This window comes from Puntigrus tetrazona, chromosome 11 (genome assembly GCF_018831695.1).
Source record: "Puntigrus tetrazona isolate hp1 chromosome 11, ASM1883169v1, whole genome shotgun sequence".
NCBI lineage: Eukaryota > Metazoa > Chordata > Actinopteri > Cypriniformes > Cyprinidae > Puntigrus > Puntigrus tetrazona.
In genome coordinates this window covers 3,743,413-3,771,248 of record NC_056709.1, presented here as the reverse complement: position 1 = coordinate 3,771,248, position 27,836 = coordinate 3,743,413, and the positions used below count along the sequence as shown (strand labels likewise).

The 27,836-nt window shown below is 36.5% G+C and overlaps 3 protein-coding genes, 1 long non-coding RNA gene and 2 other non-coding genes across 6 annotated transcripts; 1 reads left to right on the top strand and 5 right to left on the bottom strand.

Moving 5' to 3' along the window:
• Positions 1–1,676: 1,676 nt before the first annotated feature.
• On the bottom strand, positions 1,677–9,703 carry thop1 (thimet oligopeptidase 1). Its single transcript, XM_043252330.1, has 13 exons — positions 9,558–9,703; positions 8,509–8,715; positions 6,982–7,130; positions 6,617–6,724; positions 6,427–6,529; positions 6,148–6,308; positions 5,894–6,029; positions 5,084–5,450; positions 4,366–4,567; positions 4,081–4,267; positions 3,622–3,750; positions 2,115–2,251; positions 1,677–2,042 (listed from the first exon to the last, which is right to left on the bottom strand). The coding sequence occupies exons 1-13, from the start codon at positions 9,568–9,570 to the stop codon at positions 1,881–1,883; spliced, it is 2,061 nt and encodes a 686-aa protein (XP_043108265.1). The 5' UTR covers positions 9,571–9,703; the 3' UTR covers positions 1,677–1,880.
• A 1,852-nt stretch (positions 9,704–11,555) lies between these two features.
• Positions 11,556–18,293, bottom strand: tmem38a (transmembrane protein 38A). The gene is made up of 6 exons (XM_043252331.1): positions 18,085–18,293; positions 15,075–15,231; positions 14,116–14,300; positions 13,910–13,997; positions 13,397–13,514; positions 11,556–12,242 (listed from the first exon to the last, which is right to left on the bottom strand). Exons 1-6 carry the CDS (start codon positions 18,206–18,208, stop codon positions 12,027–12,029), a joined length of 888 nt encoding a protein of 295 aa, XP_043108266.1. The 5' UTR covers positions 18,209–18,293; the 3' UTR covers positions 11,556–12,026.
• Positions 18,294–21,537: 3,244 nt separating this feature from the next.
• On the top strand, positions 21,538–23,756 carry smim7 (small integral membrane protein 7). Its single transcript, XM_043251298.1, has 5 exons — positions 21,538–21,647; positions 21,797–21,838; positions 21,922–21,980; positions 22,998–23,088; positions 23,189–23,756. Exons 1-5 carry the CDS (start codon positions 21,622–21,624, stop codon positions 23,202–23,204), a joined length of 234 nt encoding a protein of 77 aa, XP_043107233.1. The 5' UTR covers positions 21,538–21,621; the 3' UTR covers positions 23,205–23,756.
• A 1-nt stretch (position 23,757) lies between these two features.
• Positions 23,758–25,156, bottom strand: LOC122353534. The gene is made up of 5 exons (XR_006252031.1): positions 25,081–25,156; positions 24,645–24,696; positions 24,368–24,438; positions 24,103–24,165; positions 23,758–24,022 (listed from the first exon to the last, which is right to left on the bottom strand). It is a non-coding gene; the product is annotated as an uncharacterized LOC122353534 (long non-coding RNA).
• On the bottom strand, positions 24,237–24,322 carry LOC122354704. The gene has a single exon (XR_006252155.1). It is a non-coding gene; the product is annotated as a small nucleolar SNORD12/SNORD106 (small nucleolar RNA).
• Positions 24,507–24,599, bottom strand: LOC122354703. The gene has a single exon (XR_006252154.1). It is a non-coding gene; the product is annotated as a small nucleolar SNORD12/SNORD106 (small nucleolar RNA).
• Positions 25,157–27,836: the final 2,680 nt, after the last annotated feature.

Genomic DNA, 27,836 nt, shown 5'->3' with positions numbered 1-27,836 from the left:
AACTCACTGGGGAATTGGGTTTCAGGTTGATGGTAAAAGTTACCATCAAAACTCACTCTGCCCCAGGCAGGATTGTGCAATATTTATGTAATATGTTTAATTTTTTTTTTTTTTTTTTTGCCTTTATTATAATAAGACAGTTAGCTGACACAAAACAAAGTGAGAGTGTGGGAAGATGGGATCAGGTTCAGATGCTTGAGGAGCAACGGTGCTAAATGTCAGCACACTGGCCACAACGTTATTAAGACTGACGTGTTAAAATAATCGGCAACTTTATTATAAGGACCAATTCTCACTATTAACTAGTTGCTTATTAAAAAAACCAAACATATTGGCTGTTTATTAGTATTTATAAAGCATGACCATATCCTATACTCCTAGGCCTACCTTGCTATAAATAAGAAGCAGTTTAGGAGTTTGAGGCAAATAGCTAATGGTTTGTTGATAGAAAGAACTGGATCTTGAAATAAAATGTGAAGAAATAATTCTTAAAATGCCCGTTTTTAATTTTATTTGGGCCACGATTACATTAAACTTGATTTCAATTAAATTTAGTATTTAAATTGTAAATTCTCATTATTCTATAATTGCTTTTTAGTGTGTCAATTATTAACATATTGGCTGTTTATAGTTTAATAGTTTATAAATTTAATAGTTTTTTTTTTTTTTTCAAAAAGTGAAACTTTCATATAGATTTTAGATTCATTAGGCGTAAAGTAAAACATTTTCTTTTCTTTTTTTCATATTGATTAGAGTTTAGAGCTCATACAGACTGTCCCGTATCTCAAAATAGAATATTTCCTAAAAAAAACAACTCTTCAGAGTTTGTTAATTTCTGCACTCAATACTTGGTCTGGGCTCTTTTAACACAAACTCCAGCATTAGTGAGGGCTGGCATGGAAGTAATAAGCCTGTGGCTCTGCTGAGACACTATTGAGCTTTCGCCCAAATTGTTGGATCAACTGTTTCTCATCTTTTTATTGAAAATATACCATAGATTCCACATGGGGTTCAAGTCAGGCATGTCGGCTGACCAATCAAATACAGTTATATCACGGTCAGCAAAACACTTGGAAATGGGACTGTGGAGAGGTGCTAAACGGAAATATTGCTAGAAAAGGAAATCAGCATCTTTGTTGTAGCAGATGGAAGCATGAAGTGCTCCAAAAATCACCTGACAAAAGGCTGCGTTGACTTTTGACTTGACGAAACACAATGGACAAACACCGGATGTCACAGCACCTCAAACCGTCACTGATTTCAGAAACCTCACACAGCCTTTATCTGGACCTTAATTTCCAAATGAAATGCAAAATTTACTGACCGTTATAAATACAAGGAACTATAAAATAAACTCAAGTCAAATGTCAAGTAAAGTTAATGTCACGGCTAAAAAAAAACATTCCATTTAAACTTTTCTTGATGCAAAATTTAATATCTTGTTTTTATTTCTCATGATTTTCGGGTGGGATGTGATCTGCACATGTTTGTGAGGCTCTCCCATTAAACCAAAGCGATGATAATGCCTGGCGACCTGCTGTTAATTATGTAGCTGGTTTCCCGCATGTGACATCAGCCGAATTATGTGTTATGAGTGCACTGAAGCAGCTCCTTGCCACAGTCCACAGGGAATTCATTACGCTTAACAGAAAACAGTTAAAAACGCAACAAGAGTGTCATTTGTATATATATATTTTTTTTAGACAGATGTCAATACAATTTTCAATTTTAAAACAATGCTTCTAACTTTCATAGTGAAAGCTCTTTGCACAAGTGCAGGGTTGAGAGAATGTGTGATAAGTGTATGAGCTTTTTGGTTTTTTTTTTATTAAGGAGGTATCAGTCTGAGGCTTTCAGTGCTTAGCCTAACATTCAGGCAGTCAGCAGGCGCAGGGCTTGCCTGGCTGCAGCTCAACCGTGAGTCCTTTGCTGAGGAGGAAAGCATCCTGCTTGGGTTCTCTTCCCAGGAACTTCTTTAACATGTCAGCAGCGTCCTCAGATCCTCCAGGCTTTAGAATGCACTTCCTGTAGTCCAGACCCACCTGCGAGACAACAGAGAAACAGGATTAGACGCTTAAAGGATATTTACACACAGCACTACTGATTAATCTAACCTTAGGGTCCATGATTCCCTCTTGTTTGAAACGGGCATAGAACATATCCATGGAGAAGACTTCACTCCAAAGGTAACCGTAGTACTGAGCATCATATCCTCCTGCCAGGTGACCAAAGGTAGCAGGCATGTTTGTCCCTGTTTAAAAAAAACCCACAAATAAATAATGAGGGAATGAGGTGCTAAGAACAATAAAAAATGCATATATAACAGTTTGTTCCAGTCCTCAAATCTGATTGGCTAAGGGATGTTTCCAACCAGCATCAACAAGGGAACGATTTCACAATATATTGTCAGGGGTGCACATGACAGCACCTGGAGATTAGGTTTTGTGCTCACACTGCTCAAATGTGCCCCATCAAATATAACTATAAAACACAATTAAAAAAAAAAAAAAAAAAAAAAAAAAAAGAATAGTGTAGATAGATTTTTGCTTTTTGTTAATTTCATAGTAAATAAAAACAAAACAGAATACAAAAAATAGAAAAGTGAGTGTTTGTTTTGTTTATTAATTTACTTAATTTGATCATTACATATGATCAGCTAGAGAAAAAAAAAAAAACATGACCATGCGCCAAGTCAGGGCCACAAGCCACGCCCCCAGCACTTATATACATTATTAGCACATTAAAAGATATATTTTACACAGTAAAAACTAAAAGCAGCACATAATCATAACAAATATAATATATTATAATAAAGTACTATAGTACAGAGGAGAATGCAATCTACAGTTAAAAGCCCCACATAAAAAAAAAGTGTATTAGAATTCTTCTTATTAAAGTACCTGCCAAAAGTTTGGAAACATTACAATGAATAATTCTGAAATAAATATCTTCTTCTAAATTTTGATTTAAAAAAAGAAGAAAAAAATTACATTTAATAATTTTAATATAATATGAAATGTTATTCCTGTGATGCAAAGCAGAATTTTCTTCATTACTCCGAATATAATATATTAAGTATTGTATTTTAATACATAAAAATATATTTATTTCATTTGTTGCATTTCTTAAATATTATTATATTTTTTATTAAATAATCTTCGCTCACTTTATCAATTTCATGCATTAATAATAATATTATTATTTCTTACACAAAGGTTCTAGTCGTATCGTCCACAAATATTTTAAGCAGCAAAAAATTTATAATAATGACAAATGTGTCTTGAGTAGCAAATCAGCATATTAGAATAATATCTTGGTTTGAGCCAAGAAATCAAAGGACCATGTGACACTGAAAATTCTCTTTATAAACAACAACAGATTTGTAAAAGAATGTTGAGTTCCTAAATGCAAATTAAAGCGGCTCAAACCAAGTGCAATTAGCACTAACACTGTACTGCTACAGCAACATGAGATATGTACCGCGTCAGAATACAGACTGTTATATAATTACATCACAACAATGGCAAACTTTATGACAGAGCAATTACATACAGAATATTCTTTAAGCACTTAAAAAAATAATAATTTTATTACACTGCTAAGACCTAAATCTCATTTTACCTGGTGAAGAAGGAATTCCCAGGAGGTCCAGGCAAAGTCTGGCATATTCCTCAGCCGGGTCAAGCCCACTCTTTGTGTGCAAAGCCTGGTCCACCTTAGCCAGAACAATCTGTCTTAAATTAAACAGTCCTAAATAACAGAAAGAAAAAGACAGTAGACCAGTCATAATTGGGCGTTACAAACCAAACAGAAGTCATCTTTGCATGTTATTAACATATGGGCTGTTTATTAGCATTTATAAAGCATATATTCTGCGTGACCTATATCCTAATCTTAACAACTACCTTAATGGCTATTAAGCAGCAAATTAAGAGTTTAAGTAAAAGTCATAACTGATAGAAAATCCTTTACCCAATCGTTCAAAATAAGACCAGGGAAATGAGCAAACAGAAAACATTTGTTATGTTAACTTGTAACTAGTGTGTGATCAGTTTAACTTTTTACTGTGGAGATGGTCACCTGTGTTAGCAAGTCTAGACTTGATGAGTTTCTCAAGAAGCTCCTCTGGAATGGGGTTTCCTGTTTTGTAGTGCTTGGACATGCGTTGCAGGGGCTCCTTCTCCCAGACCCAGTTCTCCAACATCTGAGACGGAGCTTCCACAAAATCCCTCTCCACATGAGTCCCGCTGAACATTGCAAAGTCGGCCTGAACCAACAGAAGAACTTCCAAATTTAAACTTCACACACACACACACACTACAAAAACCGTTGCAACATTAACCTCACTGAAAGCCTTATTCAGACCTGAGCACAAAGCTGGTGCATCACATGTCCAAACTCATGGAAGTAGGTTTCAACTTCATCATGCTGCAGCAGGGACGGTGCGTCAGCGGTGGGCTTGCTGAAGTTAGCCACCATGGCAGCCACTGCCATCTGCCTGGTCCCATCTGGAAGCAAACAACCGGGCTGCAGGCCAAAGCATGCGGCATGGCCGTACTTCCCCTCCCTGCAGTCAGGGATAACGGAGAATTAGCAATTCATCAAGAACTACCACTAAAGCTCCAAGTAATTATTTATTTATGTTTTAACGCCATGTTTGTAACAGTGGCTACATTCATGGCAAGAGGAAACATTTCAATTTTACAGTTCAGTTGTATATATAAATAATTTCATAGTTATATAACAATTTAGATTTTCCTTTCAGGATGAAAATGGGCTCCATATTTTAGAAATGAGATAGTGAAGCCCTTGTAAACCTCAAGATACAGGTTCAGATTCATAAAAATATTTTGTTTTGTATAAATTTGGCCTATTTAAGATCTTATCTTTAAAATTGATAAGAACATTCTTAGGAAGTGTTACAAATACAACATATTAACCTATTTCTTAATTACAATTACAATAAGTGGACACACATCACACACACACACACACACACACACACACACACACAAAAAACAACAACTTTCAAGTCTCCCGGCATGATCACCATTAAAAAAAAAATGTAAATAAAAGTTCTCACCTGGGGAAAAGATCCAGATAAAATTGGCCCACGACCTGGCTGGAGCTGCGGTCTTTAACACAGTACAGTGTAACATCATCATGCCAGACAGGTGCGCCCTCCACCTGCTGGAAGGTGAGATTGAGCAGCTCTTGATAGATGTCCAGCAGGCCCTTGGTCACTACCTCCATTGGGAAATACTCCTTGAGTTGGTTCTGATCCACTGCATACTGAGTCTCCTCCACTTGGGTCATGTAGTAGCGCGTGTCCCAGGCGTGGAGCTCTCCGGTGAAGGGCAGGTTCCTCTTCTGACTCTCCTGTTCCTTCAGCTTCAGGATCACAGCCCTCTCCTGCTCACCCAGGGGCTTCAGTTTAAGGGCCAGATCCTCTACATTATGCAGGAGAAAAAGACAGAGTTAGACAAAGATGTACTAAATTACCAAATTCAACAGAGAAAGGGTTTAATTGTGTGCGTGTATGTAAGGCATTAAATGTAAGGCATAGGCTAATGCACAATGTTGAGGCAAAGAAGCACCTGACTTGAAGCAATACAGCGAGTATACATATACATATGTATATAAATACATATACACACACACACACACATATATAATAACAATCATTTTCTCTTTTCAATAAAGTACTATTACTGTTATATATTCTTTGATTTTTTTTTTCTTTTATTTGAAATCTGAATCTTTTAACTAAACTTCTTTTCTTTTTCCTCGCACTATAAGTACAGTTTTAATAGTTTCTCTCCAGTCTCAACTTTGTTGTTTGATATGTGTGATATTTAGATGTGACTTTCCATGTAAAAGTATCAGTCATTACCAAGGAAAGTTGCAACCGTCTTGGAGGTCTTGGCCATATTCATCTCGAGCACAAAGTCGGCGTGAGTACTGAAGCCCAGCAGGCTACTCTTCTGAGAGCGCAACTCTACAAGCTCCTTCAGGATAGCAGAGTTCTCCTGTCAGGGAAATCATTACAGTAGAATTATGAAGATGACTCACTGCAACTATTTTAAAGCATAGTGTTATTGGGTGGCATTCTAGCTCTGGTTACAAGTGATTTCTGGGATGTCCAACCTCTTTGCAACGCGAGTTGAAAGCCTCCTCCAATTTCTTTCGTGTCTCTGGGACGAAGCATTTCTTCATGGTGGGGAAGTAATGAGGATACTTCAGAGTGAGCTTTAGTTTTCCAGAGTCATCCTTCTCCAGAGAGTTAAGGAAATCCTCGGGAAGCCCACCTAATAAATCACATACACCCATCATATCATATCAAAACTACATGTAAGAGAAGAATATAAGGACTTCATTGCAGCACTAAGTGTGTCTCTCTGAAAAGAAAGTATTCTGTCCACCCACCGAGTTCCTCACGAGAGAAATGGAGGCAAGTTGTATCTTCATTCAGGTGTTTGTTGAAATCGATACACATAGTGCTCATTTTTTTCTTGATCTTTTTGATCTCCTGTTACAGGGAAGATAAAGCTTTGTTGAAGAGAGCATATCTGTTACTGCTCTGCAGCAAACTGAAAGGAAGATCTTGATATCTCACCTCCTGCGTATCTTTGGGAAGATGAAGGCCGTTTCTTTTGCCAAGTTTAACGAGTCTTTCCATGTAACGCTTGGCCTCAAGGGTTAAACTCTCATCCGAGAGCTTCTCCTGTTAAAAAGCACATAATAATTACATTTATTTATACATTCAATTAAGTTGCTTCACAAAACAAAACCAAGGTGTTTACAAAAAGTGTTCTAAACTTGCATCAGCTTTATTTTTTAAATACATAGCAAAAATGTATGCACAATACACTAATGTGTGACTTATTTGGTTAAGTCAGTTAGCAGCTTTTCCCAGCTGTCCCAGACCTCAGTTCTTTCCCTGAGAAATACTAGAGTTTAGTTCCTGAAAGAGATGCTCACCCCCAGTGCCACGATTCTCTGATAAACATCCTCTCTCATACTCATCTCCACATCGAACTCTGAAAGCTTCTTATCGGCGTCAGTGCTGGCCGTACGGACATCCTTACAGGGGGACACATGCTGAGGGAAATCGAGCATGTTCCGCTGAACTGCAAAAAGATTAAAAAAAATAATTTTTGAAAACACATAATCGGTTGTTTTTGACGCTTAAATTTAATCAGCGACTGTACGCATATTAATTCAACATAACATCGACAATTAGCCTATACCTATTGAACAAATATAAAAAGAAGAAGAGAAAGAGGCATATTTTTGTTTGGCTGGAATTAAAATTCAGCTAATTCAACGCTGAACAATGGTGAAGCGCAGAGGAACACACGAGCTGGTCAGCGTGTCATTATGCAAAAAGTGCTGAATGGCGTATACCACTACACACAGTTTTCCTGCACACTCAGATTTTTTTTTTATGTTGCTTACAAAAGTAGACCGATAGATAAACCCGGTATGCTTCTTTGCAAATGTCACACCTAGACTGAACTATAAAAGTAATTCAAAACAAATAACCGCTTAGCTGATTAATGTCGTGTTAATTAATTTATTAGAACAAATTAGAACGTATTTTGTAAAATACATTTTACATTATATATAAACCCTGTTTAACCCTTGTGCAACCTTATGTAAGTGTCTTTTATTTTTGTTTATTTGAACAGTTGGCTGTCAGTGCATAAAGCATACGTTTTTTGCTTCTGTTAAATAAAGGCCAACTGCACTTAAATTATGTAGTTGTGTGGATGTATTGGTACGGATATCAGAATGTGGTTTACATGTGTGTTAAGAAACTTTTTTTATTCTGACACCTCATAAAAATAGTAATGCATCCAAATTAATACGGTTTCACATGAACTAATAAAAATTCTAATTAATGGTAGTTATGATCGAACTGGTTTTGGTAAAAATTTGCCTTTGTGAAATTTTTTTTTTTTTTTTTAAATGACATTTTTGTCACTTTAAGGAATTGTGTAACTATTTTTTTAATTGACGCACAAGAGTTTACCATCCTTATTGATTTTTTAAATTAATTAAAATTATTTAAAAAACAATTAATCAAATAGCAAAGTGCAATTAAATTTTTCTAATTGTTACATAACTTATTACATATTATAAAACATGAAATGGTATAAACTGTTTGTATGCATCTTTTTTATATATTTAATATATCAAGCTTTTATGGATCATGTAGTATCACACAGTAAAAGATGTAGCTTATGTATGTAGCCTTATGCATCATTTTATACTAACAGTTTAATTTAATTTTTTATGGATAATCAAGTACCGCTAAAATGCTTGAGTCGAGTATGTCTTCATTTAAAAATACTACAAATAAAAAAAGAAAATGTGAAAAGATATTAAAGCAAATAAGAAACGTGTGAACCTGAAAGGGGGGGCATTTTTAGAAATATGTTACTTTTACACATTCAGTGAATCAATCAATCATGAAACTGTATTTATAATGCAACTCATTTCTACCTGTGTACTCCACTTCCACATCAGCAAGGGCCTTGAGGGTGTTCTCATAGGTGACACTGGACAAGTCCAGCTCTCCGACCATGTCATACACCTTTTTGGTCTTGGCAATAAGCTCTTCGGTAAGCTGCTGGATCCGGTCGGGAGAGAGATCCCAGTGCAAGCGGTTGTCATCACAGACCCGGTCCCCAGAGCCAAACACAACTTCACCTGAGCATTCAGAAACAACAACGCTTAAACTGAATATCATAACAATATGAACTTAATTCTTTCATACAGGACAAGTTTCTAGATCGCTATCATTATTATTCCTCAAATAACATATCCATCAACCAATCATGCTTCTAGGCTTATGATTAATCTAATGTTACCACCTGATTATACGGTGTATTCAGTAAGTTTTCAGTTCTATTGCTATAGCTTCAGTAAGTTTTATTGATTTTTTTTATTTCAACAAATATTTTAATAAAATATTTTCCCTACATACACAGATGCATATTAAAAGCATAACTTAAAAAGCATAAGTCACGTATCATACAAGTAGGTTAAATCAGATTTATCGCGTTCTCTTTAGCGCCAACTGAACATGGATATCTGCTTGATACGGTCGGTCATTATGAATGGTCATGTTGAGGGCGTGTAATGACTTCGCTAATAAACCTTAGAGCTTACGGGTTAACCAGCTAACCACGCTCTACTTAAACATATACTTAGCATTTAACTGAGTCGACCCTAAACCAGTATTATAAAGAGAGAAACCGCGTAACGAAATGTTTATGCAAACTGAGAAATTATAATGATTAACGTATCTCTCGCATTGTAAACTTGGGCCCTTGCAGTGCTGGTCAAAAGCCGAAGTGTTTTCGTTGTCGGAAGTTCGGAACCGGGGCATTGAGGCACCAGCTGACACACGCCGATTAACGTACTAACGTTAGCTCACTGGGCTAACGAGCCGTAACACAACAGCGGAGCTAAAGGCAGACAATTAAGGTTCTTATATTCTGGTAGTACAATGCATGCTTTTGAAGTTTGGCATGGTGTGTTTTTCTTACCTGTGGGTGCCATTTTCCTCTCAGTCGGTCAGAAACACCGCGTGTATAATGATTCAAAGGACCTATAATAGCCGCTTCACTTACGCTTCCTGCTCCGGTCACATGATCTTCAATGGTGCCTGCAATTGGTTGAACACTTCTGCGACATCTATCTATCTATCTATCTATCTATCTATCTATCTATCTATCTATCTATCTATCTATCTATCTAGTATGGCGTTAACTTAGAAAAACTGCAACATTTTTGTTCGTGGAAAAAGACACGTTTACAAAATATAGAAAATCATGAAAATTCATAAAAAGTTTTGACTGAGGAGGAATCATTGTTTACATGAATACGTGAGTCACTGAGAAGCTTTTAATGAGATCCCAAATAAACAAAATTAGTAATGCCATCTGCTGGCGAGATGATACATTTTTGATTTGATTAATATTTCAATATTAAAATTCTTATCAAATGTTAGGACATGAAATCCATGGCATGACATAAAATGATGGATGGGTGAGTAATTCTAAACGTTTTGTTTCTCTCATTATTTCATTGTATTTATTTATTTAGCTTTTGTGTGTGTGTGTGTGTGTGTGTGTGTGTGTGAGAGAGAGAGAGAGAGAGAGAGAGAGAGAGAGAGAGAGAGAGATGTAAGCAAGGTCAGTGTGGTCTTTATTGAAGCGCTGCCAAAAAAACTGGTTTTAACAGTTGTTTTTCTTCTAATTTAGCAAATATTATGACTGCAATTCCCACCAAAACTGACAGAGCAGAAAAAAAAGAAGACAAGCACAGTTTAATCATGCTATATTTTTATGTAGTTCATTTTTTTGTAGTTTCATTGTATCTATTATTTTTATTAATGTGTGTTCATGTTGAAATTGAGTTTATTGCTTTGTTTAAAAATGTCTTAAAACTCAATGGCCTCATGAATGGACTATACGTAGTTCACTTTTTGTCATTATAACGTTATAAAAAAATGAAAAATGATGTAAGAAAAAATTGTGTTTCATGGAAAACAAAATATCACTAAATGATAAAGTAATTAAAAATTTATTCATTTGATTTCAGCATTTCATTAACTAAAATGGTTTTAATCCACCACACTGATTAATGATAGAGATCCAAAAGGTTCATTGCTTTGGTACATTAGCACCAAAATTTGGAATTCTACTAGATGTCTTTGAATAATCTGTTATATGTGCGGTGCTCAGATGCCACCTGTAATCTGAATAATGTACAGTCAATTAAGACAATATATATTCCAAATGCCCTGAATTGACCACATAACAAGGTCATAAAATTTTACTGCTAAATATTTGTACAGTTAGTGATAATATACCTCTTAGGTTTGAAGTTCTTCAAAAAATAATATAATGAATGATATAGTACAATGTGAATTTTGTGGCAGGTAAGGAACAGTTAATTGTATCCATTTCATGGTTTTATGAAAAAAAAAAAAATCCACCTATACTAGTTGGAATTGAAAATATATACTTTTGCACTAGGCTCAACCATCAGCTCACTCAGAATAACAACAACAAAAAACTGTTGTATCGATTCATTTTCTTTAACTAGGATTTAGAACAAATTCATTTTTGAACTTTTAAAAGCAATTTCACTCCACACGCTTGGAAATCTATTTAAACCTGACATTATTTAAACCTGACCAATAATTTTTTTATCTATTTATTAATTTATTTATTTTTAACACATTCAATTTCCAAAGCATTTAACAACTGAATGAAAAAAACTGTTTCTGTTGTGGTAAAGGCTAGAAATACTCTATTTGGGGAAGTGATGTCCACCTTGATGGTAGGTTGACTTCACTAACCTATATTATTTAAAAACAGTTTAAGGAGGTTTTCACTGCAGAGATACGTATAGTCATTCAAATAAACTTACAATTTATCAGTGTAAATCATTATGTGAACTCAAATTAATTTTTTTATTGCAGGCTTATTTTTCTCCACATCAATGAAGACACAAAATTGTGAAGAATTTGAAACAACTGATTTTAAAATAATTTATTTTAATTTATTGTTTGAAAATATATTGTGTTTTTTCCCAATTCAACTGGATTTTAAAAAGCAGCAGTATTCTGTGGAAGTCGGGTCAACCAGCGGTGGACGACGAGTCTCATCAGGTTATTCAGATTGACCCTTCAGTGAAGTATGAACTCAAACGTCAAACTCAAACTGCCTTTCGTTCATTCACCTGTTCATGACACACTGCACATCATCAGATGCAAGGGGAGGAGGGGCTTGAATGATGGAAAACATTACGTATAATAAAGACATGGATGTCGGTAAAGAGGGGGGTAAGCTATTTACAGAGTCCCTATATGGCATGTCTGTCATTAAAAGCACCACTGAAAGAGAAACTTGCATTGGTTTAATCAATCAAATTCCCTCCTTTCTCAAGTAGAGCCAGGCCGCTCTGTCATATCACAGGTTGGGTTGATGATTTTTTGTATTGTTATTCTACTCTGCTTTCTTGGGCTTCCTCTTGCGGGTTCCTTCACTCAGTTCCTCTTTGGTTTTAGCGGGCGAGAGCGGCGCAGAGGCAGCGGCTGGAGCGGAGTGGTGATGATCATGGGCATCTTCGGTGCCGAGGGGTGAACGGAAGAGCAGGTGGCACAGCCAGGACTCGATGAGGGCGAATGGAGATCCGTGAGAGTGACGGGCCGTCATAAACACCTGTACCAGGAATAGTAAATGTTCTTGAGTAATGAAGTTAGAGATGTCTCAGCGATTACCTTTTCTGAATAGTTTGGTTTTGATTGCATGTGCAAAAAGATATAGAAGTATACTGAGGTTTAAGGGTTATGCCCTTAGATTTCATCATCAGCACTGTATGCACATACTGTTAGCCTGAATTGCCCATTAAATGAGTTTTCAGTTTTAATACCCTATATGGACTATATAGAGCATTTGGACCTCTGACCATTACACCACTATGACATTCTAAATACACAGATAATTATGAAGTTGACTTAAATAAAACAACCGGCATGTTGGGGAAAACATTTAACTCAGCCAGCACTGGGTTGCAATGCAACAAATGCCTCATTGAGGGGTTTTATTGTTTTTGTGTCATCGCGCCAGGTCACAGCATCACAGTATGGTACAATACAGAGATCCCTTCACGTTAAGTATTAACAAAGTCTCTTTAAGTCAAGTCATGTCACTCGGCAGCCATTTTTGAAATGCCTCTAGGGCATTTAAGTGCAGCTCCCATCTCTTTGTATTGGGAAACATCAAATTCTCCCAAACGGTTCACTAAGCTTACGATTCATTTCATATTAAAAAAAATCACCAATGAAATCTTACAACAACTGTGCAATAATTGTTGTTTCTTTTGATGCAATAGCGTTATAAAAAGCTTATTTGTCAGGTAGATCAGCCAGTGCGCATACACAGTCCTAGACGCACGTAAAGACGTTTCTATAGCAATCTGAACTTCTAACAACAAATGCAGCGATGTGCTGGCTTTACACATCAGCGATTGGCTATTTTATTTAGAAGGTGGGGCTTCTTGTGATTGATTGGCCATTTTTCCCCATTCAAAACTATACGAGTGACACGTCTTGGGTATTATATAGGTATTATAAAGATTTGCCTTGACAATTTCTAGGCATTCAGTCAATGGACAAATACAGATCGGCAAAAAGTCATCAGAATTGTTGTGGACAGTTATTTAGGGATGTTGTTTACTACACTGGTATTTTTACACTAGTGTTGATTCACTTTTTAGATGGAAATACTGAGTTACATTTTTGTTTTCTGATTTTTACACTCGTCTTTATATGTCAACTTATTAAATGAGAACTCTTAAACAAGCTTGTTATTACCTTGGTTGTGGCCATAAAGAGTGTGAAGAGGCAGATGAGTGTGCTTTTAGACACAGGGAGCAAGTGAGCCTCCTGAAGGGTGAACAAAATGGCTCCATACAGACTGGCCTTGGTAGGGCTGAAAAATACAAGAATCACATTCTAAACATGACGTTGAAGACGTTGAATGAAACACATCATTTATATGGACTATAGTGCTATTCAGTGGTGGTTTTTGTCAATTTTAAACACAATTTTTCAAACTTTATTGTGATTATTTGGTAAAGCTTTATTTTAAGGTGTCAAAATGCCTAATTACCTAGTTTGGTACTTTGTGGTAGCCATTGTACTTACACGAAACAAAATGTTCTTATCATGTAACTAACACGAAGAGGCCGGATCAGGCTGTAATTGCAGTTTGACTGATTATCTGCTAGTTGGTCAATCTTAGCAGCCTTGTCTATGCAGCTGTCCCATAGTCTCTACAAAATTGGCTTCATAAAATTCTCCCTCTGTGTAAGGTTTTCCACTCACAATGACATGTTGAGAACTTCGTTGGTCTCTGGCTTCCAGACTCCTCGCAACAGCTGCTCAAAATTGGACATGAGAGCGACCCCTGACCCTGCGAGTTTTAACAGAGACAATCAGCAGAGCCTCCCAAGCAAGAGTTTTTAAAGGGTCTTATGAAAGCGTTACGTGACCCCTAAAAATAAATCCCTCTGGAGATACAAGATACTTACCCTTAACATAACCAGTAATGACCATGATCAGCCAGCCGTGGTGATACGCATGGTGCGCATGATGAACTCCAGCAGCGATTTTACGTGTGCGGACCACTTCTTTCATTGCAACTAGCACAAGCTTCACAGGCATGAAGGCCACGCATTTGTAAAACAGGTTAAGAGGGCAGAAGAAAATCAGGTACCTCAAAAAAGAGAAGAAAAACACAAGTTTGTCATGAAAGGTATTCTGTAGAACTGCTTTGTTATTTGTGCATGCGCATCAAGATATTTACAAAGTTGTTATTTGGGAATGTAACATAAAGAGTTTAATTGTTGCCTAGCAACTTACCACATTAATATAGAATATCAACTGATATGCTGTCATATCATATGTGCGTACATCGACTATTTATAATGGCTTCAGAACGTAGTCTCAAAACTGTTTGTTTTAATAGATAATGTATTTCATTCTTTGATAAAAACAGACATGGTAATAAAATTTTATTACATTTACAGCAAAAGTGTGTGTTTTCTGTATATTTATTATGATATATAAAAACACACACATGCTATATATATTTGATAGCATTACTTTCTATATATTTACAGAAAATTTTATTTTTATATTATATTTATATATTATATTCACTTATATTACAAATACATATATTTAATATAGAACCTTTCTATATATATATATATATTTAATATATATATAAACTAAAATTCTGAAATATACACATAGATTTTTGTGAAATTATAAATAATAAATAAACATAGCACACATATACATTAAGTAAACAAAAACCTTTACTTTGGATGCGTTTAAATGTTCTAATGATCATGTTACAAACCTGTTAATGCAAAAATACAAATTTCAGATTTTATATCCAGATTTACCTTAAAGATCAATCTTAAAGAGTTTTTTGAAGTGGCTTTGTGAGCGTGCAAGCACTGAACCATTTAAAGATCCTCACCACACAGCTGAGGCCAGGAGGATGTGACTGTTGTTATGGAAATAGTCAATGGGAGACACACCAAGCATGACGTCTGCTAGTATGTAGCTTCCAAAGCAGTAGAGCATTGCACAAAGCCATGAGGCCACTGGGCTTCTACGGGACACTTCCACAGCACCTGATTAACAAAGACCAACACAAAACACCATCACTTTAAACACTTAATCTTTACATGCGTATAAATACACATTTATAAACACACAGCAAAAAATCAGAATCTGATTGTAATTTAAAATTGAAAATTCAAATCTTGCAACACAAAACGAGAAAATGTATTGATAATGACAGCTTTGTGTGAATAGATGACAATTTACATTGCTATTTACTGAAAATACAACTCTCCACTGAGCAGTTAACTAAAGTTTGGATGGAATATTAAAAATATTTTATTGAAAAGACTCTACCGATCATTTAACCACAACTTCTCTATGCACGATTATGGTTCTTTCTTGGAGGATGGGGAGAAAAAAACAGCACGTGCAGTTTACAGAATTTATAGGTACATTAATACATACCGCATTTTACAATAAAAATATGGTATTAACATTTTAAGCTTTCAGACTGAACGTTATAAAACCAAAAGGCACACAAGTAATCAAAGTTCATCAAAAGTACTTTTTATATACGCTGAGGTAAATGCTCATAAAGAAAACGCACCACATTGTCATACAGAAAAACATAAAACACCATTATGGTAACTAACGACACTAAAATAATTAAATACACATTAGCCACATAAAATGTAACATAAAATTTATGTACATAATGGATAAGATAAAACCAGAGATATTTATTTTACTTTCAATTACAAGAAAGCTATACAAAGTGGTAAATTTAACACTATTTTTGCTGTAAAATTACATGAGATTAACAAGTTACTACAGTAGCATTACTTTTACCATTAAAAGAAAAAAAAAAAAAGTGTGTGTGTGTGTGTGTCTATATACACGCGCACACAAACACACACTTTTTTTTTTTTTTTTTTTTTAAGTGAACACCAAAAACGCTCACTAAAGTTAGGACCAAATGATTTCTGACACCACTAAGAGATGTTGTATATCTAGAGGTCCACAAATCTCTAGGGATGAACACATCTTACAGAACAGGTGTAGCTTGAGTCGTTACGCACCCAACAGGCATTTTGAATGAAAAACGATCCTCTCAAATGTGGACTAAAAATAAACAGAAGCCTAAAGCTTTTGCGTTCGTCTCGAACTGCAGGCCTGTTTCACACCACGACCTCCAACCCGCACAAACAGCTGACAGGATGAACTGCAGCAAGCAACTGGCTGATGTTTGGATGAAGTAGTGGATATTTATATCACATTCTTCTCCATCAATATGCTTTATCACAAGCTTGTGAATGGTAATACAATACAATGGCCTGAATAATTGTTTATATGTATGTATGTAAATGTATGTGCATATATACAGTATATATACACATGTATATACATATACACGTAAATATATATGTGTGTGTGTGTGCTCTGGTAAGACTGATGCATTTAAGTGACAGCATCAGCTTGTATTCTGTTCTTCTCGGATAGGTCGGAAAGCATGCCAAAATAAAACAGCTTAAACCTGCAATTCTATTTAAGCGACTGCTAAAATACTACATGTAAATGTAATACTGAATGACCACTCATGGACTAACAATATTTAATTTACTTCAGAATACAAGAAATACATTGAAATTTAAATGTGGCATTAAGTAAATGTTGCTGATTTTTTTTTTATTATTTTGAATTGTTACAATTTGACCCCCAACACATTGCTTTGCCAAACAATTCTTAATAATAATAATAATAATAATAATAATAATAATAATAATAATAATAATAATAAAATCATTACTATAATGCCATAAACTGTCATGATCTCAAATGTAAATAATGAATTCTCATCATTTAAATTCAAAAAGCTCCATTTGACATAAATTATTAAATTACAATAAAAAAATAAAAATTAGGTCACACTTTATTTTAGGTGACTTTATTGTGGTCATATTGTATTGCAAAACAGTTCTGCTCCTATTGAGTTGGGAAATGGGGTTAGAGACAGGTTTGGTGGTATGGGTAGGATTAAGGTTGGTTTAAGGCGTAAGGGATGGGTCAACGGTGTAATTATAAATGTAATTACAGACAATTACAACTATTTTTTTTAAAAAGTACAACACAAAAAACATGTACACAATTAGTGCATTTTTCCAACTGATTCATTTAAGCAGACAATAGTTGTGATGATGATAATAAATAAGGAATATATATTGTCCGGTTAGTAAATCATCAGTAAAAATAATTAAAAATTATAAAGTCCGAAGGGCACAGATTTATTACATTAGGCCTAACGAAAATGTCAGCCACAATGTAAAAAAATAAAATAAAAAATAAAAATAAATAAATAAATAAATTAAATAAATAATAACAGATAAATAAGCCTGTGGTTTATTCTGAATTACGAATTGGTCATGTTTCAAATATGACTCGTTAGTAAAAGCAGGTCCTAAGCTACCTAAATTTGCCTAACAAATTTACTGGGCTTCGTTTTGTTCCTCTGCTGCTAGCTATTTAGGGCGATTCTATTTATTGCAGAGAGACTCGAAGTGGAATGTGCACGGACTCTATCGTGTTTCGAGGAGGGTCTTCAAGAGTGGGACAACTCTTCCCACCCTCCAAAAATAAAGAAAATGCTGAATATGTGAAGACATCGATAAAATACGCACTGTTAAAACAGGACTGTTCTGCAAACAACTGCAAACGCAATGTGACAGTGAAGCAAATTACATAACACTTGTTGAAAACAATAATAACCTTAAGGCTTCAGAAAGAATAATTTCATATTTAATGCAGTATCAATGGCACATTCATCCACGCGCAGATGCAAAGAATAATACATAAATAAAATTTTAACCCAAATGTAGCTCAAGTGCAATATTCTTCGGTTGTATCTAAAGATCAATTCCACTTACCTGGTTCATATTTGAGGTAGAGTATTGACACGATATAATAAGCGACATCAAAAACTGGAAACATCGCCATTTTCGAGAAATACTGGGCAATTTCGCCCAGATTTAGGACATCCAGCACCTCCATGATGTTATGCCCCTACCGCATGAACAGATCTTCTAGAGACTCGCCGCGCGTACGAGTAAAAGGCTCCGTTCACATGCAGATGCCTATTAATACACAGCACAAGAAGCTCAGGCACACTACTGAAGCTAAATCAACACAGAGACGCGTCTCATCAGGAGGAGAGGAGCTACTGCCGCTTACTGGATGACAGAGAAACGCGTTCATAATCGATCATCTACCGAGCGTTAGATCGCGGTTACCAGGTGGAATGACTTACTGAAATCCGGCTGAACCCTATTATGATTTCTTCTTCTGAGGCTAAAATGTTTAACTCTGATCTGACCGATTGTGCTATATGTTGGATTACGTGGATTAAACTTTTATATTAATTTACAGTTTTCATAAAAATGTCGATTACAAATTAAAAATAGCATGCACTTACACTGACGGAATGTTCAGATGAGCCAAGACTCATCAAGCTCCAACTAACAAACATTCAAATGTTAACAAACCCATTGACTCCAAGTGTCTCCACTAAATTTTCCTTCTAGCCTGCTATTTCTAATCCATTAAACTTTGAGCTTCCACTACAAACATCTATCTATCTATCTATCTATCTATCTATCTATCTATCTATCTATCTATCTATCTATCTATCTATCTATCTATCTATCTATCTATCTATCTATCTCTTTTGACTCTTTTGGCTCTTTTCCAAACAGTACCACACAATGGATTTTCTGCAAAAGCCTGTAACTTACTCAATTTTTAGTTCATCTCTCAAAAGTAAGTATTTATGTCGATGAACATCAGTGCGATCAAAATGAAAAGTCATTGTATCATTATTCATAAACAAGGTGTTTCATATGTTATCAATAAATTATAGCAAAAGTTTGGATGAAACTGAAATGAAGGCTGCACTTCTCATGTACGCCATATATCTAAATCAAAAATTTACTTTATGAGGGATACTGACTTAAAAAGAGACCATTTAAAAATGCTTGAATTACAATATTGAGGATATGGCCAATCTCCCAATATTTAGCTGCATCCTTTAGTCACTGTAAGGCATTGATTGACAAATGGTCCACAATAGTGGCTCTTATTCTGATAAGGGTCTTTGTTCTTGGCCTTTCCTGCCTTTGCCTCTGTCAGGCAGTCCATAAACAATACCATCAGCAAACACAGAGAACCAGAATCATAAACGTAAACCAGGCCGGTGTCGGGGCAGGCAGCCAAAATAATCATGAACAAGAAACAGTCCAAAATCAGCACACAGGAAAACAACAGAAAATCATAAACAATCAGAACTGTCTCATGGGCAAAGATAAGACTTTGTGATAGCTAAGAGTGCAGGCACAGCTTATAAATGAGAGTAATGAGAGACATCTGTCGGTGATTCTGCGTTCTGGGAAATGAAGTCCAAGGTGTAGTGAGATCTAAAGTGAAGTGACCTCTAGTGGTTATGGGCAAAAGTTCAGGAACCAGATCGTGGCATGGCCGTAGACAGAGACACATGAGACAGACAAAGAATCTGTGGTCGTTACAAGGCAGACAGGATGTAGTAGTGACAGGACAGGATAAGAGTTCACCGTGATTAGTCAGGAAGAGGTCTTACATGTGACCTCCTTAGCTGTGATCGAACAGGGTGAGAGACGGCCTCCATAGCTGAGACAAAATGGGACGAGGAATTAAAGATGGCCTTCATATCCGAGACTGAGCAGGACGAGAACTGATGAAAGGTTATCACTGACACCTTCTAAGGTTTTGCAGCAATTGCTGCCAACTCCGGAGGTTCTACAGTGGTAGTGGTATCCCCAGGGGGAAGGCAGAGTTTAACGGAGGTCTCCTTGACCGCAACATGACATTCTGCAACAAATGCCGCCACCTCACCTCAGGGAGTACGGAAGCATCTGCCACTGTCTCCGCGACATAAATCGCCACCTCGGGACACGTTATTTTGGCCGCTGCCACCGCTTCCAACAATTCTCTGGTGGTGTAAATAACCACAAAGTGACCCTCTCATGGAAAGTACTTGGTCCAGGGGAATCAATTCAGGAACAGAGGGACTTGAGGGGATAGATGATGATTTAGGAATACCAGTGGCATGTGCTGACATCAGTGGTGAATCCTCCACACTAGAAGCCAGTTTGGTGTAATGAAGAACTAACCTTGAAGACCCGGGTGGATCAGAAAGGAAATGACAAGGCCTTGATGAACAGGTGAGTCCCGATGAGACACTGGACGATCTGCTCTGACGTGATGTATCTCTGGGTGATTGGCTCTGACGTGACGTGATGTGACTCTGGTCGATCAGTGGTGATCAGACGTGACTCGGGCAGGAGTGATGCGATGGGGCTCTGTCTCTGTCAGTGATGATATGATGACCAGTAATGGCAGGACCTGGCGAAAATCAACAGTGACTCAGATCAGTGAAGACTTGACTTGAATTGTGAAGATCTATGAACAGTTTACTTAACTTGTAAAGATCAGCGATGACCTGACTTGACTCGGAGCAATCAGTTGTGATTTGATGTGACTCTGTTGCAGCAGCCATCTTGGCTGGGAAATCAGGCGTGGCGGCCATCTTGTGCTGAGGCTCAGGGTTGGCGGCCATGACATGAAGAGTCTCTGGAGGCTCTGGAGTAGCAGACCTGCATTAGCAAAACTATAGTTTAGCAGATATGATCAACCTTTGACTTGGCAGATATGACGTGATCAACCTTTGACTTGGCAGACATGGCATGAGTAAACTCTGACTTAACTGGCATGATGTGAACAAGTCCTGGAGTGGCAGGCATGATGTTAGCAGGCTGTGGCTTGGCAGACATCACGTGACCGGATGATCAGCAAAGACGTGAAGAGACTCTGGAAGATCAGCAGAGATGTGACGAGTTGACTTGATTAATGACGATTAGCGATGATTTGATTTGACTTGTGAAGATCAACTGAGGCTTGACTTGGCCCATGATTGGCAACCAAATAGCCAACGCACTAACAAACTATCAATTTTTGCAGGATATATATTTAAATATAAAATATTTTTCTGAATATTTATTGTGAAATGTAATAATAATTATTCTACAATAATAATTATACAATTTCTTAGTACCTAAATGCATAAAATTATATGAATGTAGTTAATTAATGTTTCTTAGTACGTAAATGTAAAATTATAGATTTACTGTATACAAATAATATTTCTCTGTAACAATGACACCTTAAAATAAAGTGCAACCAATTTAGGAATCTGATTACATATTTCAGATTACATGTAACCACTACCCAGCACTCAGTTTAATGCAAAGCGAGTCCTTTCTGAGTCGTGTCCTATATCCGCCGCCAGGGGGCGATGATGAACGGAAGACTTATACTGTACCTAAACAAAGGTCGAAGAAGAAGAGGACGAACTGAGGCGGATATAATCATCCAAAATGATCGGAGATCTTTTAATTTTTGGGTAAATGTCACGTTTTCTTAAAGCAGGATACGTTTGGCGGCATTGTTAAATATAAAGTTATTCGTGATGTTCATATGTGTAGTGTATTGTTGTCGCTGTGCAACAAGAGTATGTTTTCCTCACTCCACGTCACTCGTTTTCTTTTCCAGCACTCTGCTCATGAACGCCGGCGCTGTGCTTAACTTTAAACTGTGAGTGAAAACACATATGTTAGCTGTCAGTTTGCATTTGGGTGATTGCTTGTTAATCGGTGCCGTTCACTGTCTGTGTGCAGAAAGAAGAGAGAAACGCAGTCTCAAGGGTTCGGCGATGATTCTGGATCGTCCAGCACTGGTAACAGCAATCCATTAACGTTGCATTATAAAGTAATAATAGTTCATTTAGTATAATATTAACTGGACAGTGAGCAGATGGCTGACAACCAGGGCCGGGTTAAGACCTTAATAGGCCCTGGGGCTATGACTTAATGCAGGGCCCCCATCAAAATAATGATATCAAATACACAATACAATGCACTATATATATATATATATATATATATATATATATATATATATATATATATATATATATATATTAGACAGACAGCCATAATTATTGTTACCAATTAATAAATAAATGTATATTTAGGTGATATAGCCTTCACTTCACAGTACACACTATTCTTTTACAAAAGTGATTGTCATACACAGTAATGAATTTTCTTTGTGATGTTACATTGCTAACAGCAGCTATATTAGGCAACTTTAGAGGAATAGTTCACCCAAAAATGAAACTTCTGTTTTGCTACATGTAAAATTTATATTTGGAATAATACTGGTAATCAAAAATCCCACTGTTGGAGTCAATGGGGAAATTGGCTATGAACATTCTTCAAAATATCTTCTGGTCTGGTGAGGAGAGCAAAGAAATGCATACAGGTTTAGAGCAACTTCAGGGTGAGTAAATGATTACATTTCAATTTTTGGGTGTACTATACGGTACTACTACACGTGCTTTATCTTTATCTATAAATGTAAAAACAAGTTTAGTCAGGTGTATCAGGCTGGTTTAACTGATAAACTTACACCATGATGCAACTAACATAACCTATTTCTACACATTTGCTGTTCCACAACTTCCACTCCTAAAATGGCCTGATAGCTGGGGTTTTACTGACCAACTTATGTTTTTTCTGCTGTTTGTCTTAGGTTTTTCCTTTTTTGAGCGCGTCTCACTTATTTTATAAAAGCTGATATCTTCACTATACGATAAATGCTAAATTCAACATCACGTGGAAAGTATTTTCATCAAATGTATACAATTTTAGATAAATATCACTGGATCACATGACTCTTATTATACATTTAGGTGACAACATCAGAGAGTTTTTACTGAGCCTGCGGTACTTTCGCATATTTATTGCTCTTTGGAACATTTTCATCATGTTTTGCATGATCTTGTGAGTATGGACCTTATAAACATTCTTGTTCTGAAAATAACATTCATGCTCTTAAAACTTTGTGGAGTGCATACGTTATAGTGGACTTGTTTGATTTCAGGTTATTTGGATCATAGATTGCTGTTACGGCGAGGATTGCTACCTACAAGAATTATTGCAACATTTATTGGGTGGACTGCTTGTAATGGTTTTTTTAGTAAAATGTCTTGAAGACTTATCCAACATCTGTATATTTTGTACAAAAGTATGATTTAATATTGCTTTTACTTCGAATCAATGGGTCAGGATACATGGGAACTACGTTTAAATACATGTGTACATTCTGAGAAGCGTTGTCTTTAGCATTTGTACATTGAACAATGTATAACTCACTAATGTAAAGCTTTGTACTTTATGCAGAAACCTATTGCTTTAACATGAAAGAATGCTCTAAAACGGTGAAGTGGTATATTTAACTCTGGTGTTAATGTATAAAAGCACAATCAACTATGGTGAACAAAAGCTCTAACCTCTAAAGTATATTTGAGTAATCAGAGCTTAATTTTTAGATTAATGTCAGTTGGAATACACCCCCCCCCAGACGAGTGTCACTCCACTGACGGTTCAGGTTGAACTGCATCACATTAGACCTATAGGAAACATTTTTCAATAAATCATTAAGCCATGAAGTGATGTTTAAGAGTTTTATTGTACAAGAAAGCAGCAACTACCAGCTATAAGACCTACACTTGCATAGAAGTTGCAAGCAATAGTGACAGCATTCTGAGAAATGGATCAAACAGCCTCTAAAAACATCACGTTGGAAGACTAGGTCATAAAAGCCACTTTAAGACTCAGAAAGGTCTTTCCTCTCCTTTGCCGCGTCGAGAAAGCCTGTGTACTTCAGCCACTTGGCTCTGAGGGGGGTCTTCATCGGCACAGAGTGCTCAAACACCTAAGGGAAAAGAAAAAACCTCCATTAGGACTCAAGAAAGATGTGACACGCATGCGTAATTCAGTAAAAGCAGCACAAACCTCAGTTTTACTTGTGTGGCCATTCAAAAAGGTGCAAGTTCCTCTTGAATTACAGAATTGTTCCTTTAAAGACAGAAAAGGGGGCTTAAGAACAAGAAACACACCACTATGATGTATGCAATGCAACTCTGGTGGTGCTTCAGATTAATTGGCTTAAAGTTTTGAGCAAACGTCAACACTATCGATCTGCTGGGGAAAAAAGATCAGTCATCACATGCACAGAGTTAATGGTAAGCAAATCTACCAGAAACACACTTAACCTTACCGGGTTTGGAGTTCCAAGAGACTCAAGAGTCTTGGAGACTCCACAGGTCATCCATTAGGCTCCAGTATGATCTGTGGGGATAGGAGTAGTAAAGATTAAAATAACATTCCAGAACGTGACCATCGGAGTTTGTGGAAACTATGGTTGCTCAGATCATTTGGCTTATTGTTAGAAAAACGGTCAACAGAGTCGATCTGCTGGGGAAAAAAGATAAGTCATCTTTGCTACCAAATGTTCAAGCATGGCCTAGAGGAAAAAAAAAAATCTCCAAACTCACCAAAATCGGAGTAAGCGCTATAGGAAAGAGCCATGGTCCAACAGCCCCCATACTGCACGACAAAAAAGAAATTGAGAATATTGTTGATCATATTTTGGCGACTGAAAACAACGTACTGCAAAATCGCTTAAAAAACTGCCAATATGAAACGTTGGCAATTTAATATCAAGCAACTTGTTTATCCTTCTTACTAACTAGCATACGTACTAATCCGTATAAGACTATAAACCAGCCAAGTTTTCACGGTCTATAACTTCCCCACGTGCACCGAAAACGAGCCACGTGGTCAGCGCGGAACGACACCAAAATCCTTAGTTTTAGTTTTTAGCATTACTTTTGAACGTAGGCGACGTGCTTCTAAAAGCATTTCATTTAGATAAACTTCTATTTTTAAAAAAATTTAAGTAACGTGTTAAAATTAAAGAACATTGCCTACCTCTCACAAAGAAGACGGAACTGGGAAGAAAGAGCGTGCGAACCCGAGTTTTATAGTCCGCGCGCAAGCGCAGTGAGAGTTTGTTGCTATGACGTCAGTTACAACCTCTGATTTAAAATAATAGCCTATATTTTACATCGATGGTTCCAGCCAGCGGCGTAAATTAGTCACGAAGGGCCCCCTAGGCTGCACGGTTATAAAACACAGAGCTCGTGTCAAGAAGGGAACCCATATACGCCTAAATTAATTTATTTAGACCAACTAAAATCAGTATATCAGGCGCTTCCCTCTAGTAAAAAAGCTCAAAACAAAATGTACACACACGTGTTCTTGCTCTTGATATACAGTCACACTAATGAAAACCGCTTTGGTTTTAATGAAAGGAAAAGCAAAAAAAATGGCGATTTAGAACCCGGACCCTCAGAACTGTGAATAGTCTTGGTTTTAATTGTATAATATCATTAATGTTTCTATATATTAATATAGTCACCATGGGACTTGCCTTTCTACTTTGTCCGAAAGGTGGCAGTAAAGGTTAAATTTGAAGTTACCTTTAAATCAAGATTTCTCATCTATTTGTAGTTGTGCTTCAAGAGTTCTATGTGAATTACGTGAGGTTTTTTTTATTTATTTCAGAACAATAATGTTTATTCAGTGCCTTTATGCGTTGTGCATAGTCGCGTTAACATATATAACGATGCATATTTCTATACGTTGCAGAATCATCACCAAACACTTTTCGCCCGATTATGTTCAAACTCTGAGACGCACAAACTTGCACGCACCGCAGGGCAATTAGCACCTATTTGTGTGATTACATTAGCACACATCTCGTGTTTTTAAAGTCGAGTACATACAGAGAGACGTGTGGTGTTGTCAGCACATAAAGGTGCCTCCCAGCTCTTTGTTTTAGTACAAAGAAACTAAAGTAGTGAATTATCTGCCGTGGGATTATCTCCCATCAACAGCTGATATTAAAAAGGGCCCTTCCCCCAAAAGTGTCTCTGGTGCAAAACATCTCTTCAAAACGTGCGAAGTGCCGCTAAAGCGCTTTAATTAGCCACGAAGATTCTAGATGTGGTCCTTCATTTTAATATTTCAACTTTTATTAATGTGATTTTAAAAATTCCATTAGTAGTGATTAATGCAAATGGTCGGATGGCTATATTTAAATGGCTGCTTGCCTTGATCCCACCTGACAAATGCTTTGTTTGAGTAGCTAGTTCACATGTTTGGGGATTACCTTAATGTTGTCTGATTTCTGGCTTGTTTAAACTAGGAATAAGGACTCAAGCTCATAAGTTCCTTGGTAGGAACGCTGTTGACCCGTGTCGATTTTAATTTTTAAGTACTGAAACCATGGGCTTCACTTTATTTTGATGGTCCCTTATGAACATTCTGTTCACAATAAGCAACGTTGCACCTGCATGTCAACTAACTTTCATTAGAGTGTTAGCAGAGTAGTATTAGACTGGTAGGGTTATGGTTTGAATGAACTGACAGTTGTTCTACAGTCAGCAGAATTTCTGTTGGGAGATCATTACAATAAAGAGTTAGCAGATAATGATTACACAGTCTACTTATACTCTAATGAAAGTTAGTTGACATGTAGGTGCAAAAGCTTCTTATTGTCGAAAGAATGTTCATCAAAAAAAGTTAGCAAACCATGTTATAAAAATGCAATAACTTGGTTCATATTATATTACATACCAGATTCTAAGGCCTCTTGTTGTACACAATACTATACCTTCTGTCATCTGATTGATAATTCATCCTTAGTAGCTATGTATTGTTTATGTACAAGTCCTTCTAAACACAGGAGATCAGGCCATGGTTAATATTTGGCTGTAAAATCTTTCCTGATTTTTATCAAGTAAATGTAAGAACGTCTATTTTGTAATATTTAAAGATGCATATTTACCTGATCTTTGTGTGGAGAAATTGTGTCAATAAATATGATACATCAAGCTTTTGAGAAATATTTATCTCAATCAGTCAATCATTTTATCGCAATGCACACAAACATTTTGCACGCACAATAAAAAGTACAGAGCTTTTTTCATTAACCAAGCCTTTAAACATATTACTAAAATATATTAAGAGATACAAAGTGATAGCTGGCATGCATTTTTGTATCTATCTTATGTAAGTAGTCTTAGTAAACGAACCAAATAGGAATTTTTTAGCTCCATATTCTTCTATATCAGTCAGATCAATCAACTAAGATACTTTCAGATTTTTTTCATCTAAGCTTTTCCGTTTTAAAAAATGGGCTTTTATGACAATTATGTAATACGTTGACTTTAAGTGATCAAGTAATGTTGATTAAAGCAGATCTTGCTAACTGAAGTACGCATTAAAATCTGAGAAAGAGGAGAGGCAGCTTCAAAGACAGAAAGTTTTATTCTTTACAGCGAAAGAGCAATTTTTTATGGGCGGGCCTGGTATCTTCTGGGTAGCCTAACCTTAGCGGGCCACCCTCATCACAGGGCCCAGGACAGCTTTCCAGGTTGTCCCCCCACCCAAACTATCAACCCCCACCCTAGCATAGCCCGAGTCTACAGAGGAAAAGTGTCAAGGAAAGACTAGTAGAGCTGGTGAGATCACTGGTGCCTTTCAGCATGGGCAGTACGTATGAGCTAACCTGGGTGTGGGACTCTTTTGACCTTTTGGCTCAGGCTGGCCGCTGCACGCAGACTGCAATCACAGCAGGAGGGTGGTGCTGGTTGCCAGACTGGTATCTCCAGGCTCCAGCA

Excerpts from the sequence above, each read along its gene's own strand:
- thop1 (XM_043252330.1), bottom strand. Across the intron at positions 4,568-5,083 it reads TATCTGGATCTTTTCCCCAG|GGAGGGGAAGTACGGCCATG; the intron begins GTGAGAACTTTT and ends CCCTGACTGCAG. Across the intron at positions 3,751-4,080 it reads GTCTAGACTTGCTAACACAG|GACTGTTTAATTTAAGACAG; the intron begins GTGACCATCTCC and ends TCTGTTATTTAG.
- tmem38a (XM_043252331.1), bottom strand. The coding sequence starts at position 18,208 with ATGGAGGTGCTGGATGTCCTAAATCTGGGCGAAATTGCCCAGTATTTC. Across the intron at positions 15,232-18,084 it reads CTACCTCAAATATGAACCAG|GTGCTGTGGAAGTGTCCCGT; the intron begins GTAAGTGGAATT and ends TTTGTTAATCAG. Across the intron at positions 13,998-14,115 it reads CATTACTGGTTATGTTAAGG|GGTCAGGGGTCGCTCTCATG; the intron begins GTAAGTATCTTG and ends TAAAACTCGCAG.
- smim7 (XM_043251298.1), top strand. The coding sequence starts at position 21,622 with ATGATCGGAGATCTTTTAATTTTTGG. Across the intron at positions 21,648-21,796 it reads GGAGATCTTTTAATTTTTGG|CACTCTGCTCATGAACGCCG; the intron begins GTAAATGTCACG and ends TTTCTTTTCCAG. Across the intron at positions 21,981-22,997 it reads TTCTGGATCGTCCAGCACTG|GTGACAACATCAGAGAGTTT; the intron begins GTAACAGCAATC and ends TTATACATTTAG.